The 20,046-nt window shown below is 44.2% G+C and overlaps 1 protein-coding gene across 2 annotated transcripts in view; it reads right to left on the bottom strand.

The window, feature by feature from the left end:
* cntnap2a (contactin associated protein 2a) overlaps positions 1–20,046 on the bottom strand; it is a 262,480-nt gene that overhangs the window by 65,186 nt on the left and 177,248 nt on the right. For both annotated transcript variants that reach the window (XM_036935092.2, XM_090189632.1), the window contains exons 13-15: positions 12,124–12,243; positions 8,828–8,943; positions 8,446–8,530 (exon numbers count right to left, since the gene is read on the bottom strand). In XM_036935092.2, coding sequence (XP_036790987.2) covers positions 8,446–8,530; positions 8,828–8,943; positions 12,124–12,243 — 321 coding nt within the window. The remainder of the gene's footprint in view (positions 1–8,445; positions 8,531–8,827; positions 8,944–12,123; positions 12,244–20,046) is intronic.

The raw sequence follows: 20,046 nt of genomic DNA on the forward strand, positions 1-20,046 counted from the left end.
TGGTCATTATGGCCAAACGGTTCCATTTTTGTTTCAGCAGACCAGAGGACATTTCTCCAAAAAGTACGATCTTTGTCCCCATGTGCAGTTGCAAACCGTAGTCTGGCTTTCTTATGGTGGTTTTGGAGCAGTGGCTTCTTCCTTGCTGAGCGGCCTTTCAGGTTATGTCGATATAGGACTCGTTTTACTGTGGATATAGATAATTTTGTACCTGTTTCCTCCACCATCTTCATAAGGTCCTTTGCTGTTGTTCTGGGATTGATTTGCACTTGTTGCACCAAAGTCCGTTCATCTCTAGGAGACAGAACGCGTCTCCTTCCTGAGTGGTATGGCGGCTGTGTGGTCCCATGGTGTTTATACGTGCGTACTATTATCTGTACAGTTGAACGTGGTACCTTCAGGCATTTGGAAATTGCTCCCAAGGATGAACAAGACTTGTGGAGGTCGACACATTTTTTTCTGAGGTCTTGGCTGATTTCTTTTGATTTTCCCATGATGTCAAGCAAAGAGGCACTGAGTTTGAAGGTAGGCCTTGAAATAGATCCACAGGTACACCTCCAATTGACTCAAATTATGTCAATTAGCCTATCAGAAGCTTCGAAAGCCATGACATCATTTTCAGAAATTTTCCAAGCTGTATAAAGGCACAGTCAACTTAGTGTATGTAAACTTCTGACCCACTGGAATTGTGATACAGTGAATTTTAAGTGAAATAATCTGTCTGTAAACAATTGTTGGAAAAATGACTTTTGTCATGCACAAAGTAGACGTCCTAACCGACTTGCCAAAACTATAGTTTGTTAACAAGAAATTTGTGGAGTGGTTGAAAAACAAGTTTTTATGACTAAAACCTAAGTGTATGTAAACTTCCGACTTCAACTGTAGCTGTGAACTAATTTGTCATTTAGGGTAGGACATATCTTAAAACTTATGACTGGTGGCTCTGGAAGAATTGGCGTAGTAGTGAATCACTTTGGATGATTCCCCAATTATTTTAAATTATTATTTTAATGTTCTCTGCTTCAGTGCTGTATGTTGTAACAAATGACACTGTCTGATGCATCACGAGGCACTCCACTTCTCAACGAGTTCTCTCTGTCAAGTCATCCAGCCCTTATACCTGCATCATTCAGGTTTGTCAACCTTTGTCATTTATACTGATGTCAAGGTCCAAAAAATGAATGTTATCCTTGCTGTACTCCATAGTTAGTTTGATAGGGCAAATGAATGTTATCCTTGCTGTTCTCCATAGTTAGTTTGATGTTAGGGTAAATTAATGTTATCCTTGCTGTACTCCATAGTTAGTTTGGTGTTAAGGTAAATTAATGTTATCATTGCTGTTCTCCATAGTTTTTTTGATGTTTAGGTAAATTAATGTTATCCTTACTGTTCTCCATAGTTAGTTTGATGTTAAGGTAAATTAATGTTATCCTTACTGTTCTCCATAGTTAGTTTGATGTTAAGGTAAATTAATGTTATCCTTACTGTTCTCCATAGTTAGTTTGATGTTAAGGTAAATTAATGTTATCCTTACTGTTCTCCATAGTTAGTTTGATGTTAAGGTAAATTAATGTTATCCTTGCTGTTCTCCATAGTTTGTTTGATGTTAAGGTAAATTAATGTTATCCTTACTGTTCTCCATAGTTAGTTTGATGTTAAGGTAAATTAATGTTATTCTTACTGTTCTCCATAGTTAGTTTGATGTTAAGGTAAATGAATGTTATCCTTACTGTTCTCCATAGTTAGTTTGATGTTAAGGTAAATTAATGTTATTCTTACTGTTCTCCATAGTTAGTTTGATGTTAAGGTAAATTAATGTTATCCTTGCTGTTCTCCATAGTTTGTTTGATGTTAGGGTAATTGCTGCTAAAAGGTATAGGTGGAAGGAAATAAGTTCATCTTTTGAGCCGGACCAGAACAAGCAAATATCATCAATATAGCATCCCCACCAATAATCCGGTCAAATAACTGTTTTTTAGAAGGATAGAAAATTAAGTAATTTTCCCATTTACCTAAGTACAAACCAGCATAGGAAGGGCTGTAGCTCCCATGGCACACCCTTTAACCTGTTTAAAAATACGGTCCTGAAAGATGTTATGATTAAGAGTCCATTCAGTCAGAGAGACAATGAATTCTGTAGGAGGCATCTCAGTTTCAGGTCGGGTACTCAAGAAATGGTGCTGCCAAACATTGTTCATGTTCAATGGTGGTGTGTAGAGACTCTCCACATCCATGGTGACTAAAAAGGAAGCTGTACCTATATTGTTCAATCCCTTGTTCAATGTTGTTCAACACATCTGTGGTATCTTGAAGATAGGCTGGGAGTGACTCAGAAAAGGTACTTAGAGATGTGTTCTGTCAGACTTTCATTACCACTAATGACTGGTCTGCCTGGGGGATTTCCAAGATTCTTGTGGACTTATAGAAGAAGATAAAGAGAAGCCATACGCGGACTGCCATTGAAAATAGATGTGAACTCATTGTCTGAAATGTGGCCATTCTCCTTAGCTTCTGTGAGGATCCCTTTCCCTTCAGTTTTTAGGTCCTCTGTAGGGTTGAAGGCAAGAGATTGGTAGAATTCATCATTGTCACATATTTGTCTTTACTCCACACTACTGTAGCGCCATCTTGGTCTGCTTTTTAAAAAACTACAATCCGTCCATTTTTGGACAATGATTTAACTGCATCCCTCTCTGTCTTATAAAGGTCATGTTTGGTTAGAGTCCATTTGACCCTTAAACAGATTCTCCACATTAAAATTCACCTTCTTGGCAAATGTATTTAGTGTGGCATTCTGGACAATGGATCAAAAGGTGGACTGGAGTCTATAGTTGGAGAGATGTTTTGCTTGTACCAGGCCTTCAGATGTAGATTCCTGTAGAAACAAAAAAGGTCCATCTTTGTACTGAATTCATTGGTTGAGTATGTGGGGGGCAAAGGACAATCCTTTTGCCAAGATCCTTACACAATCATCAGAAAGGGGTTCTCCAGAAATCACAACCTTGTTCTGGTCCTGCTCCGTGTGGTTGGATAGCCTTGATTCCCCCCCCCTCCGTGTTGGCCTCTTCCGCATCCTCTCCCTCTCTTGTTGGGGAACCTGCGTGACTCCTCTGAGTGTCTGGGGTGACCCTCATCGGCGCTGCTCCTCTCCCTCTCTTGTTGGGGAACCTGCGTGACTCCTCTGAGTGTCTGGGGTGACCCTCATCGTCGCTGCTCCTCTCCCTCTCTTGTTGGGGAACCTGCGTGACTCCTCTGAGTGTCTGGGGTGACCCTCATCGTCGCTGCTCCTCTCCCTCTCTTGTTGGGGAACCTGCGTGACTCCTCTGAGTGTCTGGAGTGACCCTCATCGGCGCTGCTCCTCTCCCTCTCTTGTTGGGGAACCTGCGTGACTCCTCTGAGTGTCTGGGGTGACCCTCATCGTCGCTGCTCCTCTCCCTCTCTTGTTGGGGAACCTGCGTGACTCCTCTGAGTGTCTGGGGTGACCCTCATCGTCGCTGCTCCTCTCCCTCTCTTGTTGGGGAACCTGCGTGACTCCTCTGAGTGTCTGGGGTGACCCTCATCGTCGCTGCTCCTCTCCCTCTCTTGTTGGGGAACCTGCGTGACTCCTCTGAGTGTCTGGGGTGACCCTCATCGGCGCTGCTCCTCTCCCTCTCTTGTTGGGGAACCTGCGTGACTCCTCTGAGTGTCTGGGGTGACCCTCATCGTCGCTGCTCCTCTCCCTCTCTTGTTGGGGAACCTGCGTGACTCCTCTGAGTGTCTGGGGTGACCCTCATCGGCGCTGCTCCTCTCCCTCTCTTGTTGGGGAACCTGCGTGACTCCTCTGAGTGTCTGGGGTGACCCTCATCGTCGCTGCTCCTCTCCCTCTCTTGTTGGGGAACCTGCGTGACTCCTCTGAGTGTCTGGGGTGACCCTCATCGGCGCTGCTCCTCTCCCTCTCTTGTTGGGGAACCTGCGTGACTCCTCTGAGTGTCTGGGGTGACCCTCATCGTCGCTGCTCCTCTCCCTCTCTTGTTGGGGAACCTGCGTGACTCCTCTGAGTGTCTGGGGTGACCCTCATCGTCGCTGCTCCTCTCCCTCTCTTGTTGGGGAACCTGCGTGACTCCTCTGAGTGTCTGGGGTGACCCTCATCGTCGCTGCTCCTCTCCCTCTCTTGTTGGGGAACCTGCGTGACTCCTCTGAGTGTCTGGGGTGACCCTCATCGGCGCTGCTCCTCTCCCTCTCTTGTTGGGGAACCTGCGTGACTCCTCTGAGTGTCTGGGGTGACCCTCATCGTCGCTGCTCCTCTCCCTCTCTTGTTGGGGAACCTGCGTGACTCCTCTGAGTGTCTGGGGTGACCCTCATCGTCGCTGCTCCTCTCCCTCTCTTGTTGGGGAACCTGCGTGACTCCTCTGAGTGTCTGGGGTGACCCTCATCGTCGCTGCTCCTCTCCCTCTCTTGTTGGGGAACCTGCGTGACTCCTCTGAGTGTCTGGGGTGACCCTCATCGTCGCTGCTCCTCTCCCTCTCTTGTTGGGGAACCTGCGTGACTCCTCTGAGTGTCTGGAGTGACCCTCATCGTCGCTGCTCCTCTCCCTCTCTTGTTGGGGAACCTGCGTGACTCCTCTGAGTGTCTGGGGTGACCCTCATCGTCGCTGCTCCTCTCCCTCTCTTGTTGGGGAACCTGCGTGACTCCTCTGAGTGTCTGGGGTGACCCTCATCGTCGCTGCTCCTCTCCCTCTCTTGTTGGGGAACCTGCGTGACTCCTCTGAGTGTCTGGGGTGACCCTCATCGGCGCTGCTTGTCAAGTTGAAAGAAACAGATGTTGGCTTCCGCCTCTGTGGATGTGATTCTGAATTCTTTCAGGTTGGTTTTCTCCAGGCAAAGACCTTGCCATCTCTGTAGTCTACTTCATCTCTTCTAAATGTCCTTAGCTTGTCTTGCTTCAATGTCAGAGTGAATGTGTCTATTTTCTCTTTCAAAATATCATCATATTGTGCTTTGTTAGGATTGTCACTGTGTTCTGTAATTTTCCTTTTTACTTCTTCATTTCTGTTGTCTGTCCTTTTTAGATTATTCTATTAGACATAGCATTAGGTCAAAATAACACTTGTTGAGAATAGCCTCCCATGTATCTCTAAATTCAGTTTTACCTTGTGCTCCATTAGCTGGAAACTTTGTATTACGGAGTCCTCTGGGGTTAGGCCTTTCCTCCAGTAGTCAGACAAGGTGATAGAATTGAGGTCAAGTTTGGTGTCTTTCTCCATAAGGTGTTGCAAGTCTCTGTCCATTCCAGTATTCTCTGTGGCTGTCATCTCATCTAGCAATGGCATAGTGGTAATAATCCTTTGACCCTCTTCATGGGAATAGGAACATCTTGTAGCCTCTTGGGTATAATCCATAGTTTGAGTTGTAAAATGTCCCCACAGAAAAAAATTACTGTGGAGCTGCTTCCTCTGAGCACTACCCAGGTGCTGTGATTAACTTGTAGAAACAAAGGAGGAAGGGAAGTGCTGCTGAGGTACACAATAGTAGATTTTAGTAGACAGAAGGTGCTCTTTGGTAAAAGGGGTAAATTGGTCATCAAAAAGAAAGGAGGACCAAGGCACTCTTCATATAATGAATTAAAATGCCTTCATTTGTATGGCATGTTCAATGGAAAATACTTTTACAACTCTGACTCGTTTCGGCTGCATGGCCATCAGGGAGTACAAATATATGATAATAGTCCTCTTCTGAACATCTTTTTCCAATCAACCCTGATTAGAAGAGGGAGTGGTTACATAATGAATTAAACAACACCTAGTAAGCAATACTATACACATTCAAAAGTGAAATACTGTAGATATGTTATCAAAAATGCAACTGGAAGTTTTTGCTCTGTGGTTTGGGTGATACATCACATATGTTCTTTCCTGACTTCCACAGAAGTGTTGTTGTTAATGTTGCCATGTGCCTTGAAAGACACAACACATCATGTCCCACTTAATGGAATTTTATAGCTGGTTGAAAGAACACATACACAGACAGACAATATTACTCTGTAAAATCATGGTTCAACCTTGAGGAAATGTTAGTTAATATCCGAGCTGTGTTTGTACTTTGACAAAAAGCTCCTACTCAGACAAAAGCCAACAGACAGGAAGGAGTGTGTGTGTGTGTGTTTGTGTGTGTGTGTTTGTGTGTGTGTTTTCCTATGGGAATCAGCCAAATGACCTGATCATGGTTGTGTTGTGTGGAAACCACACAAGGGGGAGGGGAGAGAAAGACTTTTCATCCCACTCCCACACACTGCCATTATGTATCAGTCCTTCTTCCTGACACACTGCCATTATGTATCAGTCCTTCTTCCTGACACACTGCCATTATGTATCAGTCCTTCTTCCTGACACACTGCCATTATGTATCAGTCCTTCTTCCTGACACACTGCCATTATGTATCAGTCCTTCTTCCTGACACACTGCCATTATGTATCAGTCCTTCTTCCTGACACACTGCCATTATGTGTCAGTCCTTCTTCCTGACACACTGCCATTATGTATCAGTCCTTCTTCCTGACACACTGCCATTATGTATCAGTCCTTCTTCCTGACACACTGCCATTATGTATCAGTCCTTCTTCCTGACACACTGCCATTATGTGTCAGTCCTTCTTCCTGACACACTGCCATTATGTATCAGTCCTTCTTCCTGACACACTGCCATTATGTATCAGTCCTTCTTCCTGACACACTGCCATTATGTATCAGTCCTTCTTCCTGACACACTGCCATTATGTATCAGTCCTTCTTCCTGACACACTGCCATTATGTATCAGTCCTTCTTCCTGACACACTGCCATTATGTGTCAGTCCTTCTTCCTGACACACTGCCATTATGTGTCAGTCCTTCTTCCTGACACACTGCCATTATGTATCAGTCCTTCTTCCTGACACACTGCCATTATGTATCAGTCCTTCTTCCTGACACACTGCCATTATGTATCAGTCCTTCTTCCTGACACACTGCCATTATGTATCAGTCCTTCTTCCTGACACACTGCCATTATGTGTCAGTCCTTCTTCCTGACACACTGCCATTATGTGTCAGTCCTTCTTCCTGACACACTGCCATTATGTATCAGTCCTTCTTCCTGACACACTGCCATTATGTGTCAGTCCTTCTTCCTGACACACTGCCATTATGTATCAGTCCTTCTTCCTGACACACTGCCATTATGTGTCAGTCCTTCTTCCTGACACACTGCCATTATGTGTCAGTCCTTCTTCCTGACACACTGCCATTATGTGTCAGTCCTTCTTCCTGACACACTGCCATTATGTATCAGTCCTTCTTCCTGACACAATGCCATTATGTGTCAGTCCTTCTTCCTGACACACTGCCATTATGTGTCAGTCCTTCTTCCTGACACACTGCCATTATGTATCAGTCCTTCTTCCTGACACACTGCCATTATGTGTCAGTCCTTCTTCCTGACACACTGCCATTATGTATCAGTCCTTCTTCCTGACACACTGCCATTATGTGTCAGTCCTTCTTCCTGACACACTGCCATTATGTATCAGTCCTTCTTCCTGACACAATGCCATTATGTATCAGTCCTTCTTCCTGACACACTGCCATTATGTGTCAGTCCTTCTTCCTGACACACTGCCATTATGTATCAGTCCTTCTTCCTGACACAATGCCATTATGTATCAGTCCTTCTTCCTGACACACTGCCATTATGTGTCAGTCCTTCTTCCTGACACACTGCCATTATGTATCAGTCCTTCTTCCTGACACACTGCCATTATGTATCAGTTCTTCTCTCCCATCATCTAATCTTTAGTTTCTTTCTTCCTGACACACTGAACGTCTCATCTCCCACTAATTTCATTGATGTCCTCAGCCTCAGCTGGGCTCTTCTTTAAATAACACAGTGAGAGACAGACAGGGCCTTGAGCATATTTCATTACATGAGTGAATATTTCAATGTTGGAATTCATCTTGGAGTCCAGCAGGGCAGCGAACTGAAGCAACCTTGAACAAAAGCCTTGGTTTGTCGAACATTAAAGTGCAGGAAGACGGATAGGATAATCAGATGTTAATTAGCGGGTTGTCTAAAGGGGTGACAATCTAACAGGGGGAGAGAGAAACACCACTCCATCTCACTACCCAGATGACCCCACTACATAAGTGAGGACGAACACACAGCAGACTGATAGTTGAGCCCAAGCAGTAGAAGAAGAACAAGTAGAGAAGACAAGAACACTGCAGTAGAGAAGACAAGAACACTGCAGTAGAGACAAATAGAACACTGCAGTAGAGACAAATAGAACACTGCAGTAGAGAAGACAAGAACACTGCAGTAGAGACAAATAGAACACTGCAGTAGAGAAGACAAGAACACTGCAGTAGAGAAGACAAGAACACTGCAGTAGAGAAGACAAGAACACTGCAGTAGAGACAAATAGAACACTGTTTTACCGGGTGTGTTGAGCAGTCGGGACATGAGGCAGCCGTACGACACGTGTTGTTCACAGTGTTCTGCACTTGTGGTAATAGCTGTGACCTGTTACAAACACATGCACGCACACGCATGTATACACACAGACCCAGTCACACACACACAAACACACACACACAAACACACACACAAACACATACAAGTCAGTAGTCAATGAAAATGACCTCGAAGTTAAAGAGTTAACAGGAAAGAAAATGAGAGTAGGGTGGGATGAAATACTTAACTGAAAGACACAATGAACAGCCATCGAATGGCACAGTATGTGTGTGTGTGTGTGTGTGTGTGTGTGTGTGTGTGTGTGTGTGTGTGTGTGTGTGTGTGTGTGTGTGTGTGTGTGTGTACCTGTTCCATAGAAGCACTGTAGTTGAGTTGCAGCACAGTGCGTCTCTCTCTGCTAGAGCCGGTCACTGAGGTCTGGGCTGGTAGATTATTTACCACAGTAGTCCACACCTTGTCTTCTGAGAGAGAGAAAGAAAGAGAGAGAGTCAGAGAGTGAGAGAAAATAGAGAGAGAGAGAGACAAAGAGAGATAGAGAGAGAGAGAATAAGAGAGAGAGAGAGGAAAAGAGAAAAAAAGAGAGAGGGAAAGAGAGAGAGATAAAGCGTAACTTTAACACAGCTGATTGAATGAAAGCTCCTAAAATATACAGTGCCTTCAGAAGGTATTGATACCCCTTTACTTATTCCACATGTTGTTATATTACAGCCAGAATTCAATAAATAAACAATGTTTTCAGAATCTTTTTGCAAATTTATTGAAAATGAAATACTGAAATATCTAAATTACATAAGTATTCCCACCCGAGTCAATACATGTTAGAATCACCTTTGGCAGTGATTACAGCTGTGAGTCTTTCTGGGTAAGTCTCTAAGAGTGATTACAGCTGTGAGTCTTCCTGGGTAAGCCTCTAAGAGTGATTACTGCTGTGAGTCTTCCTGGGTAAGTCTCTAAGAGTGATTACAACTGTGAGTCTTCCTGGGTAAGTCTCTAAGAATGATTACAGCAGTGAGTCTTTCTGGGTAAGTCTCTAAGAGTGATTACTGTCCGGGGGTGTCATCGGATGGGGCCACAGTGTCTCCTGACCCCTCCTGTCTCAGCCTCCAGTATTTATGCTGCAGTAGTTTATGTGTCGGGGGGCTAGGGTCAGTTTGTTATATCTGGAGTACTTCTCCTGTCCTATTCGGTGTCCTGTGTGAATCTAAGTGTGCGTTCTCTAATTCTCTCCTTCTCTCTTTCTTTCTCTCTCTCGGAGGACCTGAGCCCTAGGACCATGCCCCAGGACTACCTGACATGATGACTCCTTGCTGTCCCCAGTCCACCTGGCCGTGCTGCTGCTCCAGTTTCAACTGACCTGAGCCCTAGGACCATGCCCCAGGACTACCTGACATGATGACTCCTTGCTGTCCCCAGTCCACCTGACCGTGCTGCTGCTCCAGTTTCAACTGTTCTGCCTCGATCATGCTCGATCATGCTGGTCATTTATGAACATTTGAACATCTTGGCTATGTTCTGTTATAAACTCCACCCGGCACAGCCAGATGAGGACTGGCCACCCCACATAGCCTGGTTCCTCTCTAGGTTTCTGGGTTTCTGTACAGCACTTTGAGATATCAGCTGATGTACGAAGGGCTATATAAATAAATTTGATTTGATTTGATTACAGCTATGAGTCTTTCTGGGTAAGTCTCTAAGAGTGATTACAGCTGTGAGTCTTCCTGGGTAAGTCTCTAAGAGTGATTACAGCTGTGAGTCTTTCTGGGTAAGTCTCTAAGAGTGATTACAGCTGTGAGTCTTCCTGGGTAAGTCTCTAAGAGTGATTACAGCTGTGAATCTTTCTGGGTAAGTCTCTAAGAGTGATTACAGCTGTGAGTCTTTCTGGGTAAGTCTCTAAGAGCTCTCCCCACCTGGATTATATAATATTTGCACATTATTATTTTTTAAATTCCACAAGCTCTGTCAAGTTGGATGTTGACAGCCATTTTCAAGTCTTGCCATATATTTTTTATTCGATTTAAGTCAAAACTGTAATTAGGCCACTCAGGAACATTTAATGTTGTGTTGGTAAGCAACTCCGCCTTGTGCTTTAGGTTATTGTCCTGCCGAAAGGTACATTTGTGTCTGTTTGTGAATTTGTGCCTCTAGGAAAACCTGGTTGAGTCTGCTGTGTTTAGTCTGCCTGTGTTTGAGTCTGCCTGTGTTAAGCTCTCCTGGTTGAGTCTGCCTGTGTTTAGCTCTATTCCCGTTTCCTTTTATCCTAAAAAAAACTCACAAGTCCTTGCCGATGACAAGCATACCCATAACATGATGCAGCCAACACTTAGCTAGAAAATGTGAAGAGTGATACTCAGTGATGTGTTGGATTTGCCCCAAACATAAAGCTTTGTATTCAGGACATTTTTATCTGGACGTTTATTTTTTTGCCACATTTTTTGCAGTTTTACTTTAGTGCCTTATTGCAAACAGGATGCATGCTTGGAATATGTTTTATTCTGTACAGGCTTCCATCTTTTCACTCTGTCATTTAGGTTAGTATTATGGAGAAAGTACAATGTAGTTGATCCATCCTCAGTTTTCTTCCATCACAGCCATTAAACTGTTTTAAAGTCATCATTGGCAACATGGTGAAATCCCTGAGTGATTTCTTTCCTCTCCTGCATCTGAGTTAGGAAGGACGCCTGCATCTTTGTAGTGACTGGGTGGATTGATACACCATCCTAAGTGTAATTAATAACTCCACCCTTCTTTGCGAGGCATTGGAAAGCTTTTCTGTTTTTTTGTGGTTGAATCTGTGTTTGAAATTCATAACAAAGGGGTTGAATACTTATTGTCTCAATATATTTCAACACAATTTCACTTTGACATTATGGGGTGTTTTGTGTAGGCCAGTGAAAAACAATCTCAATTTAATCAATTTAAAATTCAGGTTGTAATGCAAAAAATGTAGGAAAAAGTAAAGTGGTGTGAATACTTTGTGAAGGTACTGTATTCTTATAATATGAGAAGCTGTGGTGCCGTGGTTGATCTGATATACAGTGGGGCAAAAAAGTATTTAGTCAGCCACCAATTGTGCAAGTTCTCTCACTCAAATTACAGGCCTCTCTCATCTTTTTAAGAGGGAGAACTTGCACAATTGGTGGCTGACTAAATACTTTTTTTGCCCCACTGTATGGTCAAGGCAAGTGTGTGTGTGTTTACATGTGTCTACGTATGTGTGTGTTTTGGTGGTTACAGATAAATGTTAAAGGCTGTATCCGCAGAACCAGGTTGCCTTGGCAACGAACAGGTTAAGACGGTCTAGGAGGAGAAAAGAAGCGAGGGCATCTTGTCATCTCTCAGGTCCTTGGGGTCACACCTGGACTGGAATAGAAAACTCACCGTGCTCTGTCTGTCTGGCCTCTGTTCTTTCATGGTTTATTGAAGGAGTTAGAGGACTACATTTTTACGATGTACAGAACTTTCTTTTTGTAATCCTTTGGTCTCTTTACCTTTCATGTTGCAAGGCAGGGAACGACTTCTAATAATAAAGTTGAAAAATGTGGGAGTGTTCGCAAATGAATGGTGTTTACTGTTAGGCAATGGACTTTATTGTAATCCGTTCGCTTATTGTAATATTAACTAATCCGTTCACGCAAACACACCTGTCATGTTGCAGTTGACTTTGAAAGGTCCGAGTGGCCCACTCCCATCCGGATCTATCCAGTATGTGTCTGAAGATCTTCCCAGGTGTTTATACGCCTCACAACTCTGTTCAAACACCGCTAGAGAGAGAGAGAGAGAGAGAGAGAGAGAGAGAGAGAGAGAGAGAGAGAGAGAGAGAGAGAGAGAGAGAGAGAGAGAGAGAGAGAGAGAGAGAGAGAGAGACAGAGGAGAGAGAGGAGGAGGGGAGGATGGGAAAGTAGGAGAGAGAGGGTGGAGAGAGAAAAAGAGACAGTAATGCATAAAGTGTTGATGTACCCAGTCAGCACCGTGGAGATCAGCTCTGTGTGTGAGTGTGTGTGTGAGTGAGTGTGAGAGTAAGTGTGAGTGTGTGAGTGAGTGAGTGAGTGAGTGAGTGAGTGAGTGTGAGTGTGTGTGTGTGTGTGAGTGAGTGAGTGTGAGTGTGTGTGAGTGTGTGTGTGAGTGTGAGTGTGTGAGTGAGTGTGTGTGTGTGTGAGTGTGTGTTTTCTGACTTCTGAAGGACAGATGATAAATTACATTTCTGGAAGTGTGAATAAAGGGAACTACATTAAGTAATGTGATGTAACTTTTCTAGCAGGCAATTTCACAGTGGCTGTCACTCTGCATCCAAATACTGACTCTGTAACTCTGCACCCAAATACTGACTCTGTCACTCTGCTTCCAAATACTGACTCTGTCACTCTGCTTCCAAATACTGACTCTGTCACTCTGCTTCCAAATACTGACTCTGTCACTCTGCTTCCAAATACTGACTCTGTCACTCTGCTTCCAAATACTGACTCTGTAACTCTGCACCCAAATACTGACTCTGTCACTCTGCACCCAAATACTGACTCTGTCACTCTGCTTCCAAATACTGACTCTGTCACTCTGCACCCAAATACTGACTCTGTCACTCTGCATCCAAATACTGACACTGTCACTCTGCTTCAAAATACTGACTCTGTCACTCTGCATCCAAGTAATGACAATGTCACTCTGCATCCAAATACTGACTCTGTCACTCTGCATCCAAATACTGACTCTGTCACTCTGCTTCCAAATACTGTCTCTGTCACTCTGCATCCAAGTACTGACTTTGTCACTCTGCTTCCAAATACTGACTCTGTCACTCTGCATCCAAATACTGACTCTGTCACTCTGCACCCAAATACTGACACTGTCACTCTGCATCCAAGTACTGACTCTGTCACTCTGCTTCCAAATACTGACTCTGTCACTCTGCATCCAAATACTGACTCTGTCACTCTGCATCCAAATACTGACTCTGTCACTCTGCCTCCAAATACTGACTGTCACTCTGCATCCAAATACTGACTCTGTCACTCTGCACCCAAATACTGACTCTGTCACTCTGCATCCAAATACTGACTCTGTCACTCTGCTTCGAAATACTGACTCTGTCACTCTGCATCCAAGTATTGACTCTGACACTCTGCTTCCAAATACTGACTCTGTCACTCTGCATCCAAATACTGACTCTGTCACTCTGCATCCAAATACTGACTCTGTCACTCTGCTTCCAAATACTGACTCTGTCAATTTGCATCCAAATACTGACTCTGTCACTCTGCATCCAAATACTGACTCTGTCACTCTGCTTCAAAATACTGACTCTGTCACTCTGCATCCAAATACTGACACTGTCACTCTGCATCCAAATACTGACTCTGTCACTCTGCATCCAAGTACTGACTCTGTCACTCTGCTTCCAAATACTGACTCTGTCACTCTGCATCCAAATACTGACTCTGTCACTCTGCATCCAAATACTGACTCTGTCACTCTGCTTCCAAATACTGACTGTCATTCTGCATCCAAATACTGACTCTGTCACTCTGCACCCAAATACTGACTCTGTCACTCTGCATCCAAATACTGTCTCTGTCACTCTGCATCCAAGTACTGACTTTGTCACTCTACTTCGAAATACTGACTCTGTCACTCTGCATCCAAGTATTGACTCTGTCACTCTGCTTCCAAATACTGACTCTGTCACTCTGCATCCAAATACTGTCTCTGTCACTCTGCATCCAAGTACTGACTTTGTCACTCTGCTTCCAAATACTGACTCTGTCACTCTGCATCCAAATACTGACACTGTCACTCTGCATCCAAATACTGACTCTGTCACTCTGCATCCAAGTACTGACTCTGTCACTCTGCTTCAAAATACTGACTCTGTCACTCTGCATCCAAATACTGACTCTGTCACTCTGCTTCAAAATACTGACTCTGTCACTCTGCTTCAAAATACTGACTCTGTAACTCTGCACCCAAATACTGACTCTGTCACTCTGCTTCCAAATACTCACTCTGTCACTCTGCTTCAAAATACTGACTCTGTCACTCTGCATCCAAATACTGACTCTGTCACTCTGCATCCAAATACTGACTCTGTCACTCTGCATCCAAATACTGACTCTGTTACTCTGCATCCAAATACTGACTCTGTCACTGCTTCAAAATACTGACACTGTCACTCTGCACGCAAATACTGACTCTATCACTCTGCATCCAAATACTGAATCTGTCACTCTGCATCCAAATACTGACTCTGTCACTCTGCACCCAAATACTGACTCTGTCACTCTGCACTCAAATACTGACTCTGTCACTCTGCATCCAAATACTGACTCTGTCACCCTGCTTCTAAATACTGACACTGTCACTCTGCATCCAAATACTGACTCTGTCACTCTGCTTCCAAATACTGACTCTGTCACTCTGCATCCAAAAACTGACTCTGTCACTCTGCATCCAAATACTGACTCTGTCACTCTGCTTCCAAATACTGACTCTGTCACTCTGCATCCAAATACTGACTCTGTCACACTGCTTCCAAATACTGACTCTGTCACTCTGCATCCAAATACTGACTCTGTCACTCTGCATCCAAATACTGACTCTGTTACTCTGCATGCAAATACTGACTCTGTCACTGCTTCAAAATACTGACACTGTCACTCTGCACCCAAATACTGACTCTATCACTCTGCATCCAAATACTGACTCTGTCACTCTGCATCCAAATACTGACTCTGTCACTCTGCACCCAAATACTGACTCTGTCATTCTGCACTCAAATACTGACTCTGTCACTCTGCTTCCAAATACTGACTCTGTCACTCGGCATCCAAATACTGACTCTGTCACTCTGCACCCAAATACTGACTCTGTCACTCTGCTTCCAAATACTGACTCTGTCACTCTGCATCCAATACTGACTCTGTCAATCTGCTTCCAAATACTGACTCTGTCACTGCTTCAAAATACTGACTCTGTCACTCTGCATCCAAATACTGACTCTGTCACTCTGCATCCAAATACTGACTCTGTCACTCTGCTTCGAAATAATGACTCTGTCACTCTGCATCCAAGTACTGACTCTGTCACTCTGCTTCCAAATACCGACTCTGTCACTCTGCATGCAAATACTGACTCTGTCACTCTGCATCCAAGTACTGACTCTGTCACTCTGCTTCCAAATACTGACTCTGTCACTCTGCATCCAAATACTAACTCTGTCACTCTGCATCCAAATACTGATTCTGTCACTCTGCTTCCAAATACTGACTCTGTCACTCTGCATCCAAGTACTGACTCTGTCACTCTGCTTCCAAATACCGACTCTGTCACTCTGCATCCAAATACTGACTCTGTCACTCTGCATCCAAGTACTGACTCTGTCACTCTGCTTCCAAATACTGACTCTGTCACTCTGCATCCAAATACTGACTCTGTCACTCTGCATCCAAATACTGACTCTGTCACTCTGCATCCAAGTACTGACTCTGTCACTCTGCTTCCAAATACCGACTCTGTCACTCTGCATCCAAATACTGCCTCTGTCACTCTGCATCCAAATACTGACTCTGTCACTCTGCTTCAAAATACTGACTCTGTCACTCTGCTTCCAAATACTGACTCTGTCACTCTGCATCCAAATACTGACTCTGTCACTCTGCATCCAAATACTGCCTCTGTCACTCTGCTTCGAAATTCTGACTCTGTCACTCTGCATCCAAGTACTGACTCTGTCACTCTGCTTCCAAATACTGACTCTGTCACTCTGCATCCAAATACTGACTCTGTCACTCTGCTTCCAAATACTGACTCTGTCACTCTGCATCCAAATACTGACTCTGTCACACTGCTTCCAAATACTGACTCTGTCACTCTGCATCCAAATACTGACTCTGTCACTCTGCATCCAAATACTGACTCTGTTACTCTGCATGCAAATACTGACTCTGTCACTGCTTCAAAATACTGACACTGTCACTCTGCACCCAAATACTGACTCTATCACTCTGCATCCAAATACTGACTCTGTCACTCTGCATCCAAATACTGACTCTGTCACTCTGCACCCAAACACTGACTCTGTCATTCTGCACTCAAATACTGACTCTGTCACTCTGCTTCCAAATACTGACTCTGTCACTCGGCATCCAAATACTGACTCTGTCACTCTGCACCCAAATACTGACTCTGTCACTCTGCTTCCAAATACTGACTCTGTCACTCTGCATCCAAGTACTGACTCTGTCAATCTGCTTCCAAATACTGACTCTGTCACTGCTTCAAAATACTGACTCTGTCACGCTGCATCCAAATACTGACTCTGTCACTCTGCATCCAAATACTGACTCTGTCACTCTGCTTCGAAATAATGACTCTGTCACTCTGCATCCAAGTACTGACTCTGTCACTCTGCTTCCAAATACCGACTCTGTCACTCTGCATCCAAATACTGACTCTGTCACTCTGCATCCAAGTACTGACTCTGTCACTCTGCATCAAAATACTGACTCTGTCACTCTGCATCCAAATACTAACTCTGTCACTCTGCATCCAAATACTGATTCTGTCACTCTGCTTCCAAATACTGACTCTGTCACTCTGCATCCAAGTACTGACTCTGTCACTCTGCTTCCAAATACCGACTCTGTCACTCTGCATCCAAATACTGACTCTGTCACTCTGCATCCAAGTACTGACTCTGTCACTCTGCATCCAAATACTGACTCTGTCACTCTGCATCCAAGTACTGACTCTGTCACTCTGCTTCCAAATATGGACCCCTTCACTGCTTCAAAATACTGACTCTGTCACTCTGCATCCAAATACTGACTCTGTCACTCTGCTTCAAAATACTGACTCTGTCACTCTGCTTCCAAATACTGACTCTGTCACTCTGCATCCAAATACTGACTCTGTCACTCTGCATCCAAATACTGCCTCTGTCACTCTGCTTCGAAATTCTGACTCTGTCACTCTGCATCCAAGTACTGACTCTGTCACTCTGCTTCCAAATACTGACTCTGTCACTCTGCATCCAAATACTGACTCTGTCACTCTGCATCCAAGTACTGACTCTGTCACTCTGCTTCCAAATACTGAATCTGTCACTCTGCATCCAAATACTGACTCTGTCACTCTGCATCAAAATACTGACCCTGTCACTCTGCACCCAAATACTGACTATGTCACTCTGCACCCAAATACTGACTCTGTCACTCTGCATCCAAATACTGACTCTGTCACTGCTTGAAAATACTGACTCTGTCACTCTGCATCCAAATACTGACTCTGTCACTCTGCACCCAAATACTGACTCTGTCACTCTGCATCCAAATACTGACTCTGTCACTCTGCATCCAAATACTGACTCTGTCACTCTGCATCCAAATACTAACTCTGTCACTGCTTGAAAATACTGACTCTGTCACTCTGCACCCAAATACTGACTCTGTCACTCTGCATCCAAATACTGACTCTGTCACTCTGCTTCCAAATACTGACTCTGTCACTCTGCTTCCAAATACTGACTCTGTCACTCTGCATCCAAATACTGACTCTGTCACTCTGCATCAAAATACTGACCCTGTCACTCTGCACCCAAATACTGACTATGTCACTCTGCACCCAAATACTGACTCTGTCACTCTGCATCCAAATACTGACTCTGTCACTGCTTGAAAATACTGACTCTGTCACTCTGCATCCAAATACTGACTCTGTCACTCTGCACCCAAATACTGACTCTGTCACTCTGCATCCAAATACTGACTCTGTCACTCTGCATCCAAATACTGACTCTGTTACTCTGCATCCAAATACTGACTCTGTCACTGCTTCAAAATACTGACACTGTCACTCTGCACCCAAATACTGACTCTATCACTCTGCATCCAAATACTGACTCTGTCACTCTGCATCCAAATACTGACTCTGTCACTCTGCACCAAAATACTGACTCTGTCACTCTGCACCCAAAAACTGAATCTGTCACTCTGCATCCAAATACTGACTCTGTCAGTCTGCACCCAAATACTGACACTGTCACTCTGCATCCAAGTACTGACTCTGTCACTCTGCTTCCAAATACTGACTCTGTCACTCTGCATCCAAATACTGACTCTGTCACTCTGCATCCAAATACTGACTCTGTCACTGTGCCTCCAAATACTGACTGTCACTCTGCATCCAAATACTGACTCTGTCACTCTGCACCCAAATACTGACTCTGTCACTCTGCATCCAAATACTGACTCTGTCACTCTGCTTCGAAATACTGACTCTGTCACTCTGCATCCAAGTATTGACTCTGACACTCTGCTTCCAAATACTGACTCTGAACTCTGCATCCAAATACTGACTCTGTCACTCTGCATCCAAATACTGACTCTGTCACTCTGCTTCCAAATACTGACTCTGTCAATTTGCATCCAAATACTGACTCTGTCACTCTGCATCCAAATACTGACTCTGTCACTCTGCTTCAAAATACTGACTCTGTCACTCTGCATCCAAATACTGACACTGTCACTCTGCATCCAAATACTGACTCTGTCACTCTGCATCCAAGTACTGACTCTGTCACTCTGCTTCCAAATACTGACTCTGTCACTCTGCATCCAAATACTGACTCTGTCACTCTGCATCCAAATACTGACTCTGTCACTCTGCTTCCAAATACTGACTGTCATTCTGCATCCAAATACTGACTCTGTCACTCTGCACCCAAATACTGACTCTGTCACTCTGCATCCAAATACTGTCTCTGTCACTCTGCATCCAAGTACTGACTTTGTCACTCTACTTCGAAATACTGACTCTGTCACTCTGCATCCAAGTATTGACTCTGTCACTCTGCTTCCAAATACTGACTCTGTCACTCTGCATCCAAATACTGTCTCTGTCACTCTGCATCCAAGTACTGACTTTGTCACTCTGCTTCCAAATACTGACTCTGTCACTCTGCATCCAAGTACTGACTCTGTCACTCTGCTTCAAAATACTGACTCTGTCACTCTGCATCCAAATACTGACTCTGTCACTCTGCTTCAAAATACTGACTCTGTCACTCTGCTTCAAAATACTGACTCTGTAACTCTGCACCCAAATACTGACTCTGTCACTCTGCTTCCAAATACTCACTCTGTCACTCTGCTTCAAAATACTGACTCTGTCACTCTGCATCCAAATACTGACTCTGTCACTCTGCATCCAAATACTGACTCTGTCACTCTGCATCCAAATACTGACTCTGTTACTCTGCATCCAAATACTGACTCTGTCACTGCTTCAAAATACTGACACTGTCACTCTGCACGCAAACACTGACTCTATCACTCTGCATCCAAATACTGAATCTGTCACTCTGCATCCAAATACTGACTCTGTCACTCTGCACCCAAATACTGACTCTGTCACTCTGCACTCAAATACTGACTCTGTCACTCTGCATCCAAATACTGACTCTGTCACCCTGCTTCTAAATACTGACACTGTCACTCTGCATCCAAATACTGACTCTGTCACTCTGCTTCCAAATACTGACTCTGTCACTCTGCATCCAAAAACTGACTCTGTCA

Source organism: Oncorhynchus mykiss, chromosome 11 (genome assembly GCF_057628025.1).
Source record: "Oncorhynchus mykiss isolate SJ-2025 chromosome 11, ASM5762802v1, whole genome shotgun sequence".
Classification (NCBI taxonomy): Eukaryota; Metazoa; Chordata; class Actinopteri; order Salmoniformes; family Salmonidae; genus Oncorhynchus; species Oncorhynchus mykiss.